We start from the raw sequence: 20,763 nt of genomic DNA on the forward strand, positions 1-20,763 counted from the left end.
ACCATGGTAATCAGCAAACACTACAAAAATCAGGGCTTTTTCCATTTTCCCACAAAGCCAATTTACCAATACACCCAAGAAATATAACCACAGAGGCTAGTAAAGTACTATGTTAACAGCCTAAGACATAATGAAGGCCCGACTAAGACCTGAATAAGTGGCACTAAGAATGTCAAAGTGACAAATTTGACAAATATTCACACTGCACAGGATGTAGGACTTAGTGACAAGCTGAAAATGGGTGATTAGGTAGAACAAACAAGGATTCCCAAATTTCTGGATTAAGCAACTGATACAGGAAATTTAGTTTTACACTAACTTAGACCACTAGACACTGAATATACCAAGATGAACATAAACTTCTGCCTCCAAGGAATTCATAATTTACAAGGGGAACAAGCACACATTTACCTAACAACATAGTAAACACAGATAACAGAAACTACCAGAGGAAAAGATTAGGAGAGAAGAACAGAAAAAGTGAATTCATTTCATTTTTTCGTATGTAAAACTTGTACTATTTGTTCATATGTAGGTTTTCATGTGTATTATAGAACTAGCACTGCTTGTTTACTATCAAAATAGAAATGTCCATACAGGTTATGGAATGGCATATCATAAAAAAATTAAGATAGAAATGTCCAGTAGGCAGTTAAAAATATAGTTTTATAATTCAGAAGACAGGTAAGGAGCATACTGAAACCACAGACAAGACCAGATGATTTAGGAAAAAAAAGTTTTAGAATGCACAAAAAGGCAGGAAAATGAGGAAGATAGGAAAGTGGGGGGTGGACAGAGAAAATGAAAGCAATCAAAGAGACTAAAGAGTGCTCAGGGAGAAAGAGAAACAAAAAAGAATGGCAAAAGCCAAAAGAAGGGATAAAGAAAGTAAGTATTAGTATTGTCATAGAGCTTACAAAGATCAAACACAACGGGATGTGGCATTTGAGGGCTGACAGCCTTTAAAGAGATGAATTATATAATGTTTCTCTTTTACAGTTTCCTCATTCCCATAGGAGGCATATCAGAAACACCTCACCAATTTTCATACTATGCATCTGTGCTCACCAAGCCTATCAATCCGATACTCTGTCATTGGCCAAATCCCCGATATAGTGAATCAAAGTTTCTGCTGGAAATGCTTAATTCCTCAGGAATGTTGGGGGTGGAGGGGCAACAGAGACCGCTTAATTCAGAACAAACTGAACTGACAAGTATCTACAGGAACCTGGAAAAGAGCACCTAGAGAATTAAGAATTTTTAAAAAGCACGGCACCCATAAACCACATAAGGAAAGTATTTCAAGAAAGCAATCAAATGCTATTACAAGTTAAAGTAAAGGACCAAAAAAGTGTCCATTTGTCGTATGTGCAAGAAAGTCATTGAAAACCTTGCAAAGTTATTTCAATGGCATAGATTGAGGGTGACTGAGTCCCTAGGAAACAGGAAGAAAAAATCCAGAGCAAAGTAGGAGGCACTATCCTTAGAACGGAGCAGAGACTTGGCCGGGCGTGGTGGCTCACGCCTGTAATCCCAGCACTCTGGGAGGCCAAGGCAGGCAGATCACGAGGTCAGGAGATCGAGACCATCCTGGCTAACACGGTGAAACCCCGTCTCTACTAAAAATACAAAAAATTAGCTAGGCATGGTGATGGGAGCTTGTAGTCCCAGCTTCTCAGGAGGCTGAGCCAGGAGAATGGCGTGAACCCCGGAGGCAGAGCTTGCAGTGAGCCGAGATTGCGCCACTGCACTCCAGCCTGGGCGACAGCGCGAGACTCCGTCTCAAAAAAAAAATAGATAAATAAATAAAGGAGCAGAGGCTCCACTTCCGTTGCAATTGAAAAGGCAAGGGAAAAAAGGTGCAACAGATGGTTATATGTTGAGGTTAAATTCATAGGTTTGACGAGCAAGAAATGGAGAACGTTCACATCTGATGGATCCTCTTTTTCTCCCCAGGGAAGCTTAAAGTCATTTGTTGAGCTTGAAGCGAAAGGTTTGAAAAGGGTAAAGAAGATTTAAACAATCACTGTGGAGAATGGCAGAGAACCAAGGAGGAAGATACAGAAGGCAGAACTGAAGAGTATTTACCGTCCAAGAACTGATTACAATTCCTGAAATACATCCTACTGAAACATATATCCAGTGTTCCACTGTTCACCTGGGGAAGTCCTGTCTACAGTTTAAAACGTCTCCACCTAGAAAGCCTTTTCTGACATTTCCTAACCAGTTTCCAACCCCCAGTTATTCTCCTCTGTATTAATGCTCTACTTTATATGCAATCCTACTGCTATCTTACATCACTATATTACAGAACCTACCTTTATAGCTCTACAAGATTATTTCCTCTACTAGATGGTGAACTACTTGAGGGCAAGAATTGCACATGTATCAGGAGCAATTGCAAATATATCAGGGTCTCTGCCTTGTATCTAAAGTTTAAATTCAGTTTAGCCAAGTTTTAGACAGAGACCCGGACCTAGAGCTTCCAACACGAAATAGTTCAGAAAACATCATTGCTTTTGACAAAAGTACATAAATTATCATGAAAAGGCATGTAATTCAGGACGACAATAAAATATTTAACAGAGAAAATAAACAATAATTTGGAACTTTATTTCATTTATTACCCACTTCGGTCTTCAAATGTGTGCATGTGCTTCTAACTGCGATGATCAATTTAAAAAACATTCTGCACCTACTGTATGCAAGATACTGCTATTCACACTGTGGGATATTAAAAAAAGTTTGCAACACAGAAGAGATTAAAACAAGTATACAAATGATTTTAGTACAAGGTAGAATGCGATGGCCACTAGAGAGAAAATTAAGAACAGGTGAGAAGGGCTTTATTTTTATGCTTATAAATGTGAACTTTATTCTGAAGGATAAGAGATTCGGGACATGGTAACTGGATTGACACAACTGAATATGCTTTTCAAGTATATTATATCTAACTTTTCTTATTTCGGGCAACTTCTCTCCAAACTGACTAGCAATAAAATCTGACTGCTAGATTCTGTACAAATGGTTAATCCTAACCTGAACGAATGTCTCAAACCCTCCCCCACGTGTCACTGTAGATAACTGCCTCATAAAGGAGGGAAAAAAAAACCACCCTGCAAGAGGGGTCACCTGTACAGTCCATTTGTTAAAGGAGTAGGCGTTTCCAGTTCTACTTTAAAACAAGGCCCTATTTCATTATGCGTCTGCCGTCTGTTCTAGAGCTTACACTTTTGAAGAGCTCGAACGCTACACCCCTTCGTCAAGAACTGCGGTAGCAGCCGGTGGCTGCCAACGCGGTCCACAGGGTTTGGGCTCCCGAAACTTCAGGGAAGCTGGAGGCAGGGGGCGGGGGGGGGGGGGGTCGAGTTGAAATGAGGAGCACACAGAAACCAAGTGTCCCCAAGACTCCAGAAAAAAGGGAGCCAGTCCCAGAGTAAATAGGTTGGCTAGAACAGTACCCAAGCCAGGGGGCCGGGAGGAGGGGAGTGGTCACGTCCAGACTGGAAAACTTTCTGCAAAGCAACGGGTTGGGTCCACCTCGCTGTCCAGGTGCGGAGCAGCGCAGACCCCCAACCCCACGACCTGGTCAGACCCTGTCTCCTTACCGTCCTGCAGAAGTTCCCGGACTGTCGCTGCAGCCGCTCCAGAGCCTCGAGCTCCGAGGCCAGCTACAGCGACGCTGCCGTCGCCACCTTCCATGTTGGCAGGTGCCGGGTTGATGTCGTCAGCAGCAGAACGGCTCCGCCCAGGTGGTGACGCAGAATCCCGGCGCCGCCCGCCCACCCAACCCATGGCTCCAGGCCCACCTGGCGAACTGACTCTCAGCCTGCGTCTGGGCTAAGCCTGGCTAGGAGCCGCGCAGGTACTCGAGCAGTGGGCGCCCAGGGTCCGAGTGCTCTGCGCCCAGCGCACCGAGGGAGCCAAGGCCGTCGGGCCGGCGCTTTCAGCTGTCTCTCGCAGCAGCTCAGGGCCGCGCCCCCTGGGCTGGCGTCGTGCCCTGGCCAAGGAGAAGGTGGGCACCGGAACGTGGCCGCAGCGCTTATCTGTGAAGCAAGTATTAAACCTCAGAACAGGGGCCGCGCGGCGTAAGGCAGGAGAGCAGAGCGGAGGTTTCAGGGAGCTTCGTTTGCCCTCCACACTCACAAGAGTCACGCGTTAGTTGCTACACAGCTTTATCTGTCCCACGCCTTGATTGGCACTCCTGGGGTAATAAAAGCCCGCAGGAAATGCTTGGGAAGAAAAGTTGCTGGGGATGGACAGTGAAGAGAATTAGGGAGAGTCGATGAAGAAGGAAGTCTGAACCATAAAAGGACCAATAAAACTCACTGTCTCTACCCTCCTTCCTTCCCATGAGACCTTTGACCTTTTGCCTTTTCTACTTCTTCCTCAGTTTCAGTCACGTGCCAGACTTTTTCTTAATTACAAACTGATAGATGGTCCACATCTCAGCTAACAGTATTGACGCTGTAAGAGCATCAGGTTGGTTCCCATTGTATCTTCTTTATAATACGTTCGCATTTTTGACCTAGATTTCTTTCTTCTAAGATAAATATTGATAAATTAACAGGGTCAGGCAACCACAAGTATGCAAGACAGTCTTAAGCATCTTCGCAAAAAGAAGCTGGAAGATGACTTTGTCATTTTTTACAGTAGGTATGTATCCAGGAAACCAATTTTATCCAGTTCCAGAGCTACGTGGTTTTCTACATTCTGTTTCAAAAAGGCGCTATTACTTATCCTGTGCTTATCGCTGTTCTAAGTATTTTATAACTCTAAATGCATTTCATACTCACAACACCTCAGGTAAGCAAGTCTTATGCTACAATGCACTATGCTCTCTGTCTCAGAGGATTTTCCCTAGTATGTAAGATCTTAGTCATGATGGGAATAGGGGTGATTCATTCATTACTTGTGAATTAGGAATTGTTTTTCCTTCCTTGGCTTTATTCCCCCCAGTGGAAGATTTTAGAAGAGTGAGTAATATTCATTCATACAGCGAAAGTTTTGACCCCCCTGCTCTGCATGGTCTCATGAGTTTACAAACATAAGACTCAATCCATATTCTAAAAGGAGTTAATAGGTAAGGTAGGAACCCATTTAAACAAACAATTGTACCAGGTGCTTTGGAATCTTTGGATTTACTTATTCCAGTAATTCCAAGCTTAGCTGCACATTGAAATCACCTGAAGAGCTTTAATGAAAACACTGATGCCTGCATCCTGAGCCCAGACGTTTGGATTTAATTGGTCTAGGGTATGGCTTGGGCATCCTAATTCTTAAAAGCTCCTTGGGTCATTGTAGTGTACAACTAAGGTAGAAAGCTAGTGATTGTTTTGTTGAGTTGGGGTCTAGCTCTGTCACCCAGGCTGGAGTGCAGTGGCAGGATCGTGGCTCACTGCAGCCTCAACCTCCTGGGCTCAAGGGATCCTCCTGCCCAAGCTTCTGGAGTAGCTGGGACCACAGTCGCTTGCTGCCACGCCCAGCTGATTTTTATAATTTTTTTAGAGATGGGGGTCTCACTATATTGCCCAAGCTGGTCTCGAACTCCTGGCCTTAAGCAAGCCTCCCACCTTGGCCTCCCAAAAGCTGAGTTTACAGGTGTGAGCCCAGTCCCCTGAAAGCTACTGATTTATTCTTTCAGCAAATAAATATTGAGGCCTTCTGTATGCCATTTACTATGACTGCAGGAGTGGATAAAAATGAAGTAATTCTTGCTAAAATCACTAATGACCTTGTTGCCATTGCGCTTTATTTTTGCCTTACTTTTCTCTGATGTTTAAGATACCTATCCCCTCCTTCCTTCATAATGGTCTCTCTCTTGTTTTCTGAGTATCACTCTTTAGGTTTATTCCTCCCAGCTCCAAAGTTCATCTTCAGTCTCTTTTGCTCTCCCCTTTTCCTCTGTTACTTAAATATTGGTGCTTCCAGCGGTTTCTTGCAAGATCCTGACATCCTTAAGTACCTTGGCTATTTTTAATTTCAACTCCTTGCCTAAAGGTTAAAGACTCTAAAGTTTGAGCAATTAGACCATTCTAAAGTTGGCCCATATCTGATTCTTTTTTTTGTTGTTGTTGTTTTCTGCTTCATTTTTCCTTCATACATACCTGTTTCTAAGTTACTAAGGCCAAAGACTGGAATATGAAAAGTAGCCAACACTGTGAAATGGTAGGATTTTAAGTATAGCAAATGTAAAACATTTATAAACTCCATAATTTCATCACTCGTACCTGTACCTCTTGGGGTATAAAAGTGATTTACAATGCAATTATAGAATTATAATTGAAATTTTCACTAGATAATATCACATTAAAATTTTTAAAAATAATTAACGTTTGTTTATCTTCTGATTCACAGACAGAACAGGATTCAAGAATTACAATAAAAGCACCAGGATATCTTTTGAAACACTGACTACTTAAGAGTTGCTCTATTAATGCCATTTAACTTTCCTGAATAAAACAAGATATTTCCAAATGCCAGTTGAGTATCATATATAAAATAATTCAAACCAAATTTCTTGGCTTACCAATCCCAACAAAGTAACATGTAAAAAATTTTTAAATAACATGAAAACTTACAACATGGTAAACTAGGGAAAAAAAAAAAATCTCGTTTTCTGCATCTTGTTTTTCCACAACTATCTTGGGTAGTTTTCCACATCTATTTATCTTACAAATAGAGGCAGCATTCTATAGTATCATATTGGATACTGTGAAAATAAGCTATTAATAAAAAAATTTCTGAGCCCACAAGCCTGATAAAAAATATATGTTGTTGGCAGTTGAAATTGTTAGAATGGAATTAATATAGTGAAAACATTTTCTCTATACAAGCTTATTGTCTTTTTCAGATTTGAAACATATCTGTATTAATGAAGAGTGACTGCATGCAAACGACAATATGTCAGGAAAGAAAAAAAGATCCCATAGAAATGTTTCATTCTGGCCAGCTGGTAAAAGTCTGTGCCCCAATGGTTCGATATTCAAAGTAAGTGTTGCAAAATGGTTAATGAACTAAGATGAAATTTCCCTTTTATGCTCTGACTTTTTAAAAGTACTGTAAGACCACCCACCGTATGGGAACTTCAAACTCTTAGCTTTGGAATCATGATTTAGAATTGAGTCATGATGCTACTACTTGCCTAGTATATATGTGATCCTGAGTAAACAATTAACTTCTCTGAGCTGCACTTTTTATATCTATAAAAATGGCGGTGGTTGTAACTCCTATCTATAAGTATATAGTGGATATTAAATAGATATAAGTATTGATGTATAGATTTTTATGTGAACTTAAGTCTTGGGACAAATAGGAGTGCAATTTGGGTCCTAAGGTAGTTGTGTGTTCAGTTTTCGAAGAAATATTTCTTCGTATCTTTTGCTCATCTTCTAATTGGATTGTTTGCTCTTTTACTATTGAGTTTTTTTAGAAGTTTGTTATAAAATATACGTAACATAAAATTTACCTCGATCATTTTTAAGTATACAGTTCAGCAGTATTAATTACATTCACATTGTTGTGCATCTGATCTCTGAAACTCTTTTCATCTTAGAAGATGGAAATTCTATCACATTAAACTGTTACTCCCCATTCCACTGTTCCCCACAGCAGCCCCTGGCAACCATTATTCTACTTTCTCCCTCTATGAATTTCACTACTCTAGGTACCTCATATAAGTCTTATACGTATTTGTTCAGAACTGGATTTATTTTGCTAATATTTTATGCAGCATAACATCCTCAAGGTTCATTCATGTTGTAGCATGTATCAGACTGTTGTTCCTTTTTAAGGCTGAATAATATTCCATTTTATGTATATTTTGTTTATCCATTCATCTGTTGATATCCATTCATATATTGATAGAACACAGGATAACTTCCACCTTTTGGCTATTGCTTTCAATTCTTTTTGACTATGTACCCAGATGTAGAATTGCTGGATCATGGTGATTCTATGTTTAATTTTTTGAGCAACTACTGTACTGCTTTCCGTAGCAGCTGCACCATGTTACCTTACCACCAGCAGTGAACAAGAGTTTTAATTTCTCCACATCCTCATCGACACTTGTTATGTTCTGGGAGTTTTTATTTTATTATTATAATCATCCTAATGGGTGTGAAGTGGTATCTCATTGCAGTTTTAATTTGCATTTCCCTAATGATTAATGATGCTGAACATCTTTTTGTGTGTTTATTGGCCATTTGTATGTTGTCTTTGTAGAAGTATCTATTCAAGTGCTTTTGTCCATTTGTTTGTTTTCTTGTTTTCTATTATACTCTAGATATATATTCTCCTTTGTCAGATGTGTGATTTGCACGTATTTTCTCCCTGTATATGGCTTGTCTTTCATGCTCCTAACAGGATCTTTTGCAGAACAAAAGTTTCATTTTAATGAAGTCTAACATCAATTTTTCCTTTTGTAAATTGTGCTTTCGATGTCAAGTATAAGAAACCTTTATGTAGCTCCAGATCCTGAATATTTTCTCCTAAGTTTTTTTCCCTAAAAGTTTTATAGTTTTATGTTTTGCATTTAAGTCCATGATCAATTTTGCATTAACTTTTATGTAAGTGTGAGGCTTAGGTTAGGTTGCCTATGGATGTCCAATTACTCCAGCATCATTTTTGAAAGGCTATCGGCCAGGCATGGTGGCTCACGCCATCAAATCCTAATCCCAGCACTTTGGGAGGCCGAGGTGGGCAGATCATTTGAGGTCAGGAGTTCGAGACCAGCCTGGCCAACATGGTGAAACCCCGTCTCTACTAAAAATACAAAAATTAGTCAGCGTGGTGGTGCATGCCAATAGTCCCAGCTGCTGGGAGGCTGAGGCAGGAAAATCGCTTGAACCTGGGAGGTGAAGGTTGCAGTGAGCCGAGATCGCACCACTGCACTCCAGCCTGGGCAACAAGAGTAAAACTCCGTCTCAAAAATAATAATAAAAAAAGAAAGGCTATCTCTCCTCTAATTCTTTACTTCTTTGTGAGAAATCAGCATTTTCTGTTTTGTTCCTTTGATCTTGTATCTTTTTCCCCACCAATACCACACAGTTTTACTATATAGCTCTATAATATGTCTTGAAATCAGGTAGACTGGTTCTTCCCAATTTATTTACTTTTTCAAAATTGTTTTAGCTATTCTAGTTCCCTTGCTTTACAAATAAATTTTAGAATGACATTGTCTATCTCTGCAAAAAACCCTGCTGGAATTTTCATAAGAACTGTGTGAAACCTATACCTCAACTTGGGAAGAACTGACTTTCTTACTAGGTTGAGTCTCCCAATCCATGAACACAGTATATCTTTCCATTGATTGAGATTTTCTTTGATTTCTATCATCAGTATTGTGTAGTTTTCAGCATACAAGTTCTGCACATGTTTTGTAAGACACCCAGGTTTGTTTTGAGCATGTTTGTAAATAGAATTTTTAATTTTTGGTGTTCACATGTTTATTGCTAGCACATAGAAATAGATTTTTGTATGTTGATCTTACATCCTGAAAACTTGCTAAACTCACTTGTTGGTTCTAGTTTTTTTGTAAATTCCTTCAGAGTCTATATGAACAACCATCTCATCTGCAAATAAGGACAGTTGGATTTCTTCCTTTTGATCACATGCCTTTTGTTTCTTTATCATGCCTTATTGCACTGACTAGAAGTTTCAGCGCTGTGTTGAATAAGGGTGATAAGAGCAGACTTCCTTACCTTGTTCCTAAGGCAAAAGTGTTCTGTAGGAATTTTGTGGATACACTTTATCAAACTGAGGAAGGTTCCCTCTACTTCTGGTTTTCCGAGAGTTAGCTTTTTTTTTTTTAACTATGTATGAGTGTATTTTGTGAAATGCCTTTTATGCATCTATATGATCATGTGATTTTTATTATTTAGCCTGTTAATATGATGGATTACATTAATTGATTTTGACTTGCACCTTCTGTTTTAACCGGCTTTTTCTGACAACACTCCAGCAAGGAATGATGTAGGGGAGTGGTGCCACCTCATTGCTATCTGATAGAAGTCCAAGTTCTCCACTTGGCCTCCTTCGACATCTGGTGGGTGAGGAGCTCCTCATTACTGCGGGGCAGGGATGAGAGTTCCAGTTCCCCATGGTGAGGGTAGCGTCATATATGCTGGGCAATAATGAAAGTCCTGGCTCTCCACTATGCCTCCTCTGCTACCACACCAAGCAGGGAGGGAGAAGAGTGCTTCATTACTGCTGGCAGGCATGGAAGTCCAGGCTCCCCTTGTGGCCTCCACTGATACCACTGGGCTGGGAGTGACCTCAGTGGCCACCAGAGATGAAAGTTTCAGATCCTTACCTGGCCTTGGTATCAGTAGAATGTTGGAGCACCTTGTTACAGCCTTTGGAGGGTAGAAGTCTAGGATTCCCACTTGGCCTTTGCTAATGGAGATAAAGCCATAGCTTTTTCTACAGTATTTGGCTGGAGTAGAACTGTCTAAAAGTTTTCTGTCTTACTAGGTCAGACAGAACGTTTTCCTGGTCCTTTGGTTAGAGAAGTCTTTTGTTGGGGCTGGTTTTGTCTGCATCTATTGTTGTTTCCAGGTGGCCAGCTTCTTCAAGTCTAGGATATTTGAGACAAAAATAAAACCCAGAGAACTCAACACCCTGTCATTCCTCAGGTCCTGAGGTCACTAGCCTGTCTGGACATCTTTTCTTCACCTTTCAAAATTTTCTTGTGTTTGTTTTATATATAATATCCAGGGTTTTTAGTAATACTTAGCAGGAATAATAGGGAAAAGTAAATCTCCTCCATCTCCCCATAGGTAGAACTTTCTCTGATAAATATTTAACAATGCACTAAAATATGTTTGTGGTGTTTCTAAATGCATAATTAAGGTTTTATATGCTCACAGGTTGGCTTTTAGGACACTAGTAAGAAAATATAGTTGTGATCTGTGTTACACACCAATGATTGTTGCTGCTGATTTTGTCAAATCTAGAAAAGCCAGAGACAGCGAATTTACCACAAATCAAGGTATGTGAAACCGAGTGTACTCACTTTGTAAAACTTTTTAAATTTGTTTACAAACTCAACTATCTTGTCTAATCAGAAACAACACAATTTAGAGATTTTATGTGAAAAAGCTTTAGTTCTTTAGTGTTTTTAGTAAGTATTTTTTACATGTTATTACTGAATGCCTTGCAAACTATCAGTGTATATACCAAAGTGTAACGTCACTTTGAAACCCTCTCCTCTCACTAAGGCTACTAGAGTAGATTCCTGTCACACTGCCTCTAGTCTTGTACCATTCCAAACTATCCTCCAAGGAGACCAAAGTGACCTATTGAACATGTAAATTTTTCTCTCATTGTTCTCAAAGTGTGATCCCCAGACCAGCAGCATCAGTATTATCTGGAAACTTGTTAGAAATGGAGATTTACAGGTGTACTAAATCAGAAATTCCGCATATGTGGTCCAGCAATCTGTGTTTTAAAAGCTCTCCAGGTAATTCTGAGCTTGTTAAAGGTTGAGAACTACTGGCTTAAAGACTAAAATTTCAGCACCTAAAGATAATACACAGTTTTTCATAATCTGACCTCTGAATACATCTTCTGCAGCCTTATCTTCCTTCAGTTTCTCCCCACAGCCCACTGACTTTATCCTTCAAAATTCCTAAGTTATTTTAAGTCCTTGAACATACCCTGTCTTCTCACACCAGACCCCCTCTCTCTCTTGCAAACTGTAGTTTATGTTTTCTCATTCAGCTCTCAATATTTGTAGCCATGAATCTTTTTTTTTTTTTTTTTTTTTTGATCATCCTCTACTCATGTCCTCCCTGCTAAGCACAGGCTCTTATGTTGCACTTAATTCTACTGCATTATGATTTCCTCTTTATATGCCTGTTTCTCCCATTAGGTTCGGCCTCCTTGAGGGCTGTAGCTTTAGAAATAGCTTGATTTGTATCCTCAGCATCTAGTACAGTGTTGGAAATATATTAGACCAATAAATGGTTGTTAAATTGAAATTCTGTAACTCTCTTGAGTTACAAAAGGGAAAGCACCTTACATCTCCATAAAGAATAAAGCAAATTCTCCTAAACCATCATAATCCTGTAAATCAGTAGATTGCCATAGGAATCTTGAATCAGTGCAACTAGGATGATGCCCACAAATCTGCATTTTCATAAACACGCAGTGAATCTCATACAAGTATTCCTCAAAAGAAATGTTGAAATACATCTAAACAGAGTTTATAACACTGACCCAAGGATACGAAAAATATGTTCTTTAAAACCTAGGAAGCTTTAATACATTCGGCTGTATTAAAATTTAAACCTTTGGGCCAGAGGCGGTGGCTCATGCCTGTAATCTTAGTGCTTTGGGAGGCCAAGGTGGGTGGATCACCTGAGGTCAGGAGTTCGAGACCAGCCTGACCAACATGGTGAAACCCTATCTCTACTAAAAATGCAAAAATTGGCTGGCCATGGTGGCAGGTGCCTGTAATCCTAGCTACTTGGGAGACTGAGCCAGAGAATCACTTGAACCTGGGACGCAGAGGTTGCAGTGAGCTGAGATTGTGCCACTGCACTCCAGCCTGGGTGACAGACTCTGTCTCAAAAAAAAAAAAAAAAATTAAACCTTTATATGTAAGAGCACAAATATACTCAAAGACAAAAAACTGAGGAGAATATTTATAACACATGATAGATAGCAATACTAATTTCTTTGTTTTATTAAAAAAAATTACAAATAAAAAGAACTAATGGAAAAATTATATACAGAAAAATGCAAAGAATATGAAGAGAGCTCACAAATTAGAATATTCAAATGTTGGATATACACTGTATGATAAGTTGTGAGGAAACAAGAACTTTTATCCATATTGGTATATGTCTATATTGGTAAACTCTTGGAAGATAATTCTGTAATATCTATCACCGTGTTGTATGTTAAATGCCTATTAACAATTCTCCTAAGAATTTACCCTATGAATATACTCAGAGCATGTGAAACAGTCTAAAAATACACTACATGGTCCATCCATACAGTGGAATATCCCACTATAAAGAAGAAAATAGGTCTGAGTACATCTCCCAGATACATGAGGAAAGAAAGGAACAGTAGGCACAGTGGTATATATAGATTGTTCACACTTGTTTAAGTTTTACAGGTATACAAAAAAAATTGTTCTGGAATGCAGTAAACTAATTCTCACCTTTGGGAAGAGGGTCTATTTTGTCAAAAGTATTAGAATTGTTTTCATTTATTAAATTTTGTATTGTTTGAATTTTTTACCGTGTAAATTGCTTTTAATTTTAAATATTTTAAATTGTTTAATGTTATATTATTTGGACAGATGCTTCTTAGGCTAAAAATCGTTATTGCTATTTTATCCTGTACAAACATTAAAGTTTGGTGTGTGTGTGCATGGGGTTTTTTCCTGTGAATTTTAATGTTGAGCTATTCATTTTGTCAGGTGATTGCCCATTGATTGTTCAGTTTGCTGCTAACGATGCAAGACTTTTATCTGATGCTGCTCGTATAGTCTGTCCTTATGCGAATGGAATAGACATTAACTGTGGTTGCCCTCAGAGGTAAAGCTCAAAGAAGTTGGAAGAATTTTCCAAAAGAGTAGAAAAAAAACTGTGTGAACATGGTAAAATATCTTTCTAGTTTTCCAAAAATTAAAAAGAAAATAGAGTTACAGTCCCAGGGCTCAAAACAAGAAGGAAGAAAATATAGGGAAATGTAATTTAGAAACATAAATTCAAAGGTCTTTTCTGATGACTGAAATGATGTATAGACCTTTGACAGGTGTTTTGTCTCCCCTCACCAATAGAATTTTTATGTGGCTGTGCCTTGAATCTCATCCCTAAGTAGTTATATGAGAATCTAATGTTTACGGCAATCCCTAAAATGTATTTTTACTGTCATGTCAGATATACTTGCTCTGAAAACAGATTGTTTGACTTAGGAAATCACCACATATTTCCTCCTAATTAATTCCCCTTATAAAAATACCTCATTATAATCACTTTTTCTTTCTATACCACAGTTACTTGTTTGGGTTTAAATAACTGGGTGTTGATAGGGTGTACTTAATTTGACAATAATATTTCTTTTTTTTTTTTTTGAGACAGAGTTTCCCAGGTTGGAGTGCAGTGGTGTGGTCTCAGCTCACCACAACTACCACCTCCCAGGTTCAAGCGATTCTCCTGCCTCAGCCTCCTGAGTAGCTGGGATTACAGCCATGCGCCACCACGCCAGGCTAATTTTGTATTTTTAGTAGAGACGGGGTTTCTCTATGTTGGTCAGGCTGGTTACAAACTCCCAGCCTCAGGTGATCCGCCCGCCTCGGCCTCCCAAAGTGCTGAGATTACAGGCCTGAGCCACCGCGCCCAGCCTGACAATAATAGTTCTACTGTACTGGCACTGTAGTAGATTATCAGTAATTCAAAATGTGTCCAAAGAATAAAAGCAAAGTTGTTAAGTATAGCGTAATCGAAATCAGATTAGACATATTTGTATACTCATTAGGAGGGTTAAATTAGCTGTTTAGTGGTATTGGAATGCTGTAAGCCAAAAATATCTTTCTACTATTGAGACTAATAAAACCTCTTGTTATGCACAATAAACATCAAATTTGGAATTTTTAAAATCTGAAGTCATTGCAATTACTTCGAATATTTAAACCTGTTTTGGTTGAATGACTTTTAACTTAATATTCTCACTTGCCAATGAAAACCATTTCTCCTGAGTACTTTTTGATCTGGGAACATGTTTTCCTAATCTCATATTGATCCACTTAGAAATGTTGAATCTGTGAATTTTTTAAATCTGCTTCTATTCCAGATCACTAGAGAAATGGATGCACTTACATTTCAGTGCTTTCAGAATTTTGTCTTCTCTCTTCCAGTTATTTATAATTCACTTGTTCATGTGTTTGCTTTACAAAGGTGGGCAATGGCAGAAGGTTATGGGGCTTGCTTAATAAACAAGCCAGAGCTTGTTCAAGACATGGTGAAACAAGTAAGAAATCAAGTGGAAACCCCTGGATTTTCAGTTTCTATTAAAATAAGGTAAAGACAATATTTCAATCTATTGATAGGATAATCCATTACTTAGGAAATGAAAGATTATTGCTTTTGTCTGATGCTGTTGGGAGTATCTATCCTAAATAAATTGGTAGCTGGTGTATGGAAATGTTGAAAATAAGACATTTAGTAAAAGAATATATACCATAATTTTCATTTATAGTCCTGAAAAACTTCCTCTTTGTACTTTTAACAAAAGTTAAAGCCTCCCTTTAAGTTTCACCAAACTTTCAACTTTAGCTATGTAGTATTTAATGTTAAGAAACATTACTGGTGCCAAGTGTAGAAAATAGGAAAAATATTTGCACTAAAATTTCACAATGAAAAGAAAATAAACCAGGAATCAGTTTTTCCGTGACAGGTTGAAAACATATTTCTTTTTTTGAGACAGAGTCTCACTCTGTTGCCCAGGCTGGAGTGCAGTGGCACGATCTTGGTTCACTGCAACCCCTGCCTCCCAGGTTCAAGCAATTCTCATGCCTCAGCCTCTCAAGTAGTTGGGATTACAGGTGTGTGTCACCACACCTCGCTAATTTTTGTATTTTTTAGTAGAAACGAGGTTTCGCCATGTTGGCCAGGCCGGTCTTGAGCTCCTGGCCTCAAGTGATCCACCTGCCTCAGCCTCTCAATGTGCTGGGATTACAGGAGTGAGCCACGGTGCCCAGCCCGAAAACATATTTCAAGATAAAGTATTATGTTCTCCCACTGGGGGATGGGGGCATGCACAGTAAATATTAGGGTTTAAATTCATCTGTGACAGTACTTTCATGGCTCTTTCATTTATCAAAGCCAAAACATAGAGGCACTAGGTCTAAGATAAAACTTGTTTTTTGTCCTTTGTTGTCAATAGTGAAATAGCTAAATTTGAGGTCTTGTGTAGGAACTGATCCCTGAAGAAAACCTTGCTGATAATGACATAGAGTAATAATATGATATAGCAAAGCTAACTAATTTAGTAGATGAAATATCATTTTAGTCAGTTAATGTTGGCATTAAGATTTGTGTGCTGTGAACAGATAAATGTAATTTTGAAATTGTAGGATCCATGATGACCTTAAAAGAACTGTAGATCTTTGTCAAAAGGCTGAGGCAACAGGAGTTTCCTGGATTACAGTCCATGGAAGAACTGCTGAAGAAAGACATCAGCCAGTGCACTATGATTCCATTAAAATAATTAAGGAAAATATGTCTATACCTGTAATTGCTAATGGAGACATCAGAAGCTTAAAGGAAGCAGAAAATGTGTGGCGGATTACTGGGACAGATGGTAAGAAATAAGTACTTGGGTTCTTTTAATTGGGGGGGAAGAAATGAGAGTGGGGAAGTAATGTTAATTTGATTTTCATTTGTTTTGTTTAACATTAAGCCATATTTTCCCATTGTACTGTTTTAAGCTAAGCGATTTATTAAAATGATGTTAAGTTTTCTACCTAGAAAAAACATGGATTATCTTAACTGGGATAAATTAATTCAGTTACTTTTCTGACACCATCATATCTAGTAACCAGTGAATAATTTTCCAGATAGCCTACTAGTAAAATAAAGCACCTAGAAATGAGAGTAAGTGAACTTGAGAATGATAAGAGCTAAAGGAATCCCAGAACTGCTATGCAGTTTCATTATTCCCTTAAATTATTGGCATGCCAAGCCCTATAATTGCTAGATGGGAGAATATAGATAAACTGAACTTTAAGCAGCCCAATTTATGACAATCCAGATTTACCATAAAGAAAAACTAAAGACTAATGGTTTAATGTAGAAATCTTTAAAAAATAAAGATTTCTGTACGTACATTTAAACTTTCCTGGTTTACAAAAGGTACCAAAATTAATTCTTTTGTAATCGGATTAAACATATTAATGTAATAAAGACATTACAAAACCTTGTGATAATACTTTTTAAAAATATATTGTTTGCTTCATTGAGCTTGAACTAATAACCAGGGGTCCTTAATGTATGGACAAATATGGTGTGCTTTAATTTGTAGGTGTGATGGTTGCAAGAGGACTCTTAGCAAACCCGGCCATGTTTGCTGGATATGAGGAAACCCCACTGAAATGCATCTGGGACTGGGTTGACATTGCTCTTGAACTCGGGACTCCTTACATGTGTTTCCATCAACATTTAATGTACATGATGGAAAAGATAACTTCAAGGCAGGAAAAAAGGGTATTTAATGCTCTGTCAAGCACATCAGCAATCATAGATTACCTTACAGACCATTATGGCATTTGACTAGACTTCCCAAATAATTTTAATATATACTTTTAGACCCACAGTGAAACCACAGAAGGTCATATTTTGTACCTTAAACCAGTAGCTCTCAAATTTTAGTATAAAAACAATCCCTGGGAGCGTTTTTTAAAAATCAGTTGTAGACACCACCCTCAGAGATTCTGATTAGGTAGATCTGGAGTAGACCCAGAAATACACAGTTTAAAGAAAACTCCCAGTGGTTCAAACATCCTGATCATTCTAGGCAAACATTGACAAATACTGCTCTGAATCCTGTTATATAGATATTGGGGGGATGGGTAGAGTGGGAATTTTTTCCTAAAGTAATCATGTTTTTAACATTTTAAAATAAAATTTAATACTAAGAAATTATGGCTCATAGTATCTATAAATTAACAAGAAGTATGCAGGTGCAAAAAAGTGGTGGAACAAATACCAACATCCATCCAAAATGAAAAAGAACAGGAAATTCTGAATAGAATTGCACTGAGAACTTATATTAAAAATTCCATTTGGTTAATGACATTAAATTTGGTACATTTCAAAACTTCTATATCCTCCAAAGATTGAAAGCTTAATAATCTCCTACCTAAAAAGATAAAATTAACTGCAATCTACCATATCTAAAGTATAGGAAATTTGGTGTCCAACCTGGAGATGATTATATATTTGAAATATTTCCTAGAGAATAGTAACCAGGTTTTGTTTTTAACTTTAAAACCTAATTTTCATACTCTGTGTTTAATGATATTACTTTTATGCCTCTCAGCCGTTGATTGTAACTTTAAAGTCCCATGGTTTTGGAGTGTTATTAATAGATTTTGTTATCGGTGGGCATGCACTGCAAGAATTAAGTATCTCAGACTGAAATAAAACCGTTCATAATTAAAGTATTATTTTGTTTTGCCAACATGAAAACTGTTATAAGGAAACAATTACGTAAAACTGTTTAATTCACGTTTGGGAATATTGAATGAATCCATTTTAACATAAGCACTGTGGTGCCATCTTTTTTCTCAGTACATTCTGTTTTCACTTTTCAGTTAATGCATTTTTTTAAAGATAACTCGCTGTTTCATTTTCTATGAATACTGTACAAAATAGGGAGGTATGGTCAGAACTCTGAATTGAATTACCCTAGTGTTGTGAGCACAGCATCATCACTAGAGTAATGTGCTCGGTGTTTGGAAGGAACCAGCGTGGATGGGCAAGAAGTTCTAACACTTTTAATTAAAAGTAACTTCCTGGCCGGGCGCGGTGGCTCACGCCTGTGATCCCAGCACTTTGGGAGGCCAAGGCGGGCAGATCACGAGGTCAGGAGATCAAGACCATCCTGGATAACACGGTGAAACCCCGTCTCTACTAAAAATACAAAAATTAGCTGGGCGTTGTGGCGGGCGCCTATAGTCCCAGCTACTCGGGAGGCTGAGGCAGGAGAATGGTGTGAACCTGGGAGGTGGAGGTTGCAGTGAGCTGAGATTGCGCCACTGCACTCCTGCCTGGGCAACAGAGCAAGACTCTGTCTCAAAAAAAAAAAAAAGTAACTTCCTGGCTAGGCGCGGTGGCTCACACCTGTAATCCCAACAGTTTGGGAGGCCAAGGCAGGCAGATCACTTGAGTCCAGGAGTTCGAGACCAGCCTGGCCAACGTGGTGAAACCCTGTCTCTGCTAAAAATACAACAATTAGCTAGGCATGGTGGCAGGCGCCTGTAATCCCAGCCACTCTGGAGACTGGGGCCAGAGAATCACTTGAACCTGGGAGGCAGAGGCTACAGTGAGCCGAGATCGCACCACCACAGTCCAGCCTGGGCGACATTGGGAGACTCCATCTCAAAAAAAAAACAAATCTTCCTTATGGTTAATTTATGTTCAAAGTCTATTTTTCTATTTTTTCTGTTACATGTGATCCAGAATATTAGTGATAAATTAAGAAAAAGCACCAACTTAAATGTGTTTTTGAATGTTTTATATTCTATAATTATCAATTTTCAACATTTATTTACTATTCCCCAAATAATTGCCACCAGAATAGTACTTTTATTAAATTCCTGATACGTTGTCAATATCGAAAAAATTCAACAACTTAAATGTACACGCACAGTTTGAAAAGCTGGAAAATAGTGAAAGAATATCCCCATACCCACCTTTCGTACCAGTCCCCAAACATCACGGTAAAGTTTACTGTCTCTTCCCAGCCCATGGACGGGAACGGGAACGCCTACGGAATATGTTGTGACATACAGTTGATCCTGGGTTCTCCAGAACAAAATGCTGCACGACCACCTCATCCTGGCCCTTTATTAAATATAGCTTAATTCTGGACACAAACAGTTCCCACCATGAAGAGAGAGTAGGTGACCGGAAAGGAGTGCGTCTTAAGCGCGTTCGCTGAATTTGCACCACCCAATCCAGCCCCGCCGCCCGGCGCCGCTCCTTAGACCTGGACCCCGGCACCCTCCCGCCGGGGCCGCACTTAGCAGTGGAAAGTCTGTCCTCCTGAAGAAGTTGCGCTCCGACCTCCAAGCATCAGGTCAAAAGTCTAACTCATTCTCTGACCTGCCGCCAATTAGAAAACAATTGTTGCCAATAAATGTGGTCGCGCCGCCTGTGACCTCAGCCGGGACGGACCCGCGGGCGGGAGCCTGCGGGGCGGGAGGCGGGGTGGGGCCGTGGCTCCCCTCCCCCGCCAGGCCGCGGCGTCTGACGTCCCGCGCGTCGGCGGCCGCGGAGCAGCGCGGGGAGCCAGGCGGGCTGCCGGCGGGTAAGGGCGGCTGCGACCCGGGGACCCGTGGGGCGTAGGCCGCGGAGGGAGAGCGCTGCTGCCTGGTTTGGAGAACCCCGCGGAGCTGGCCTGGCCCGACCCGGCCCGGCCCGGTCCGCGGCGCGGTGGTCGAGGGCCCGCGGCGCCTTCTGGGAGCGGGAGGGCCGGGAAGCCGGGCGTTGGTGGAGGGAGGCGTTGGGCTTCTGTCGCCGCGAAGCTGGCGGAAAAGGCAGTGGCCAGCGGGCCGCCTCGCCAGTTCCCACGACTCCCAGGGAGGTGGCGACACCCGCTTCCCGGGCCACCCTTTTCCCCTTCCTGACCGGGGTCCGTGCCTGCCTTCCCAGGTGGGGGAAGGTGGGACAGTGTCCATCCCCTGGACAAAAACGCTGCGCCTCGGGGCCTTGAACCAGGTTTTGTTTGAAAGGAAGCAAGATAAAATAAGTGTTTCTCCATTTAGGTGTGAAGAAAAAAAATGACACTCCAATGGGCTGCAGTGGCAACCTTTCTTTATGCCGAAATAGGACTCATTTTAATCTTCTGCCTACCTTTTATTCCTCCTCAGAGGTAGGAAACCTTCAAATCGTTAACTGATAAATATTGGATCGCTCCTAATGTAAAATGGAAAAAGTTTTCTGAACATTAAAAAGTTTCGAAAGTCTTTGAAAATAAACTCACCTAACGAATTAGGTAGTATATAATGACAATATTAAAATAACA

At 39.8% G+C, this 20,763-nt stretch overlaps 3 protein-coding genes and 1 long non-coding RNA gene across 32 annotated transcripts in view; 2 read left to right on the plus strand and 2 right to left on the minus strand.

Moving 5' to 3' along the window:
• COG5 (component of oligomeric golgi complex 5) overlaps positions 1 to 3,795 on the minus strand; it is a 372,787-nt gene extending 368,992 nt beyond the window's left edge. Inside the window, exon 1 of the mRNA XM_019030869.3 lies at positions 3,609 to 3,795. Within this exon, the coding sequence (XP_018886414.1) occupies positions 3,609 to 3,795 (187 nt within the window). The remainder of the gene's footprint in view (positions 1 to 3,608) is intronic.
• Positions 3,748 to 18,175, plus strand: DUS4L (dihydrouridine synthase 4 like). 14 transcript variants are annotated; one of them, XM_019030887.2, is made up of 10 exons: positions 3,871 to 4,015; positions 4,394 to 4,482; positions 4,654 to 4,806; positions 6,358 to 6,482; positions 6,854 to 6,990; positions 10,869 to 10,990; positions 13,433 to 13,550; positions 14,913 to 15,035; positions 16,091 to 16,317; positions 17,038 to 18,175. In XM_019030887.2, exons 5-10 carry the CDS (start codon positions 6,875 to 6,877, stop codon positions 17,283 to 17,285), a joined length of 954 nt encoding a protein of 317 aa, XP_018886432.1. In that variant the 5' UTR covers positions 3,871 to 4,015; positions 4,394 to 4,482; positions 4,654 to 4,806; positions 6,358 to 6,482; positions 6,854 to 6,874; the 3' UTR covers positions 17,286 to 18,175. The 14 variants fall into 14 exon arrangements, with proteins under 14 accessions (XP_004046076.1, XP_004046077.1, XP_063564787.1 ...); XM_063708719.1 differs by lacking the exons at positions 3,871 to 4,015; positions 6,358 to 6,482 and adding an exon at positions 3,771 to 3,865 and having other exon boundaries at positions 4,571 to 4,656; XM_055392627.2 differs by lacking the exons at positions 3,871 to 4,015; positions 4,654 to 4,806 and adding an exon at positions 3,781 to 3,865.
• Positions 9,409 to 19,907, minus strand: LOC134758940 (uncharacterized). The gene is made up of 2 exons (XR_010134728.1): positions 19,430 to 19,907; positions 9,409 to 10,576 (listed from the first exon to the last, which is right to left on the minus strand). It is a non-coding gene; the product is annotated as an uncharacterized lncRNA (long non-coding RNA).
• Positions 19,488 to 20,763, plus strand: part of BCAP29 (B cell receptor associated protein 29) — a 51,489-nt gene continuing 50,213 nt past the window's right edge. For 7 of the 16 annotated variants that reach the window (XM_055392618.2, XM_019030881.3, XM_055392614.2 and 4 more), the window contains exons 1-2: positions 19,915 to 20,046; positions 20,504 to 20,610. In XM_055392618.2, the coding sequence (XP_055248593.1) occupies positions 20,519 to 20,610 (92 nt within the window). In that variant the 5' untranslated portion in view covers positions 19,915 to 20,046; positions 20,504 to 20,518. Of the gene's footprint in view, positions 19,816 to 19,914; positions 20,047 to 20,211; positions 20,391 to 20,501; positions 20,611 to 20,763 lie in introns of those variants that run through there. The other 9 variants (XM_055392610.2, XM_055392615.2, XM_055392617.2 and 6 more) reach the window with 5 other exon arrangements.

This window comes from Gorilla gorilla, chromosome 6 (genome assembly GCF_029281585.2).
Source record: "Gorilla gorilla gorilla isolate KB3781 chromosome 6, NHGRI_mGorGor1-v2.1_pri, whole genome shotgun sequence".
NCBI classification, from domain to species: Eukaryota; Metazoa; Chordata; class Mammalia; order Primates; family Hominidae; genus Gorilla; species Gorilla gorilla.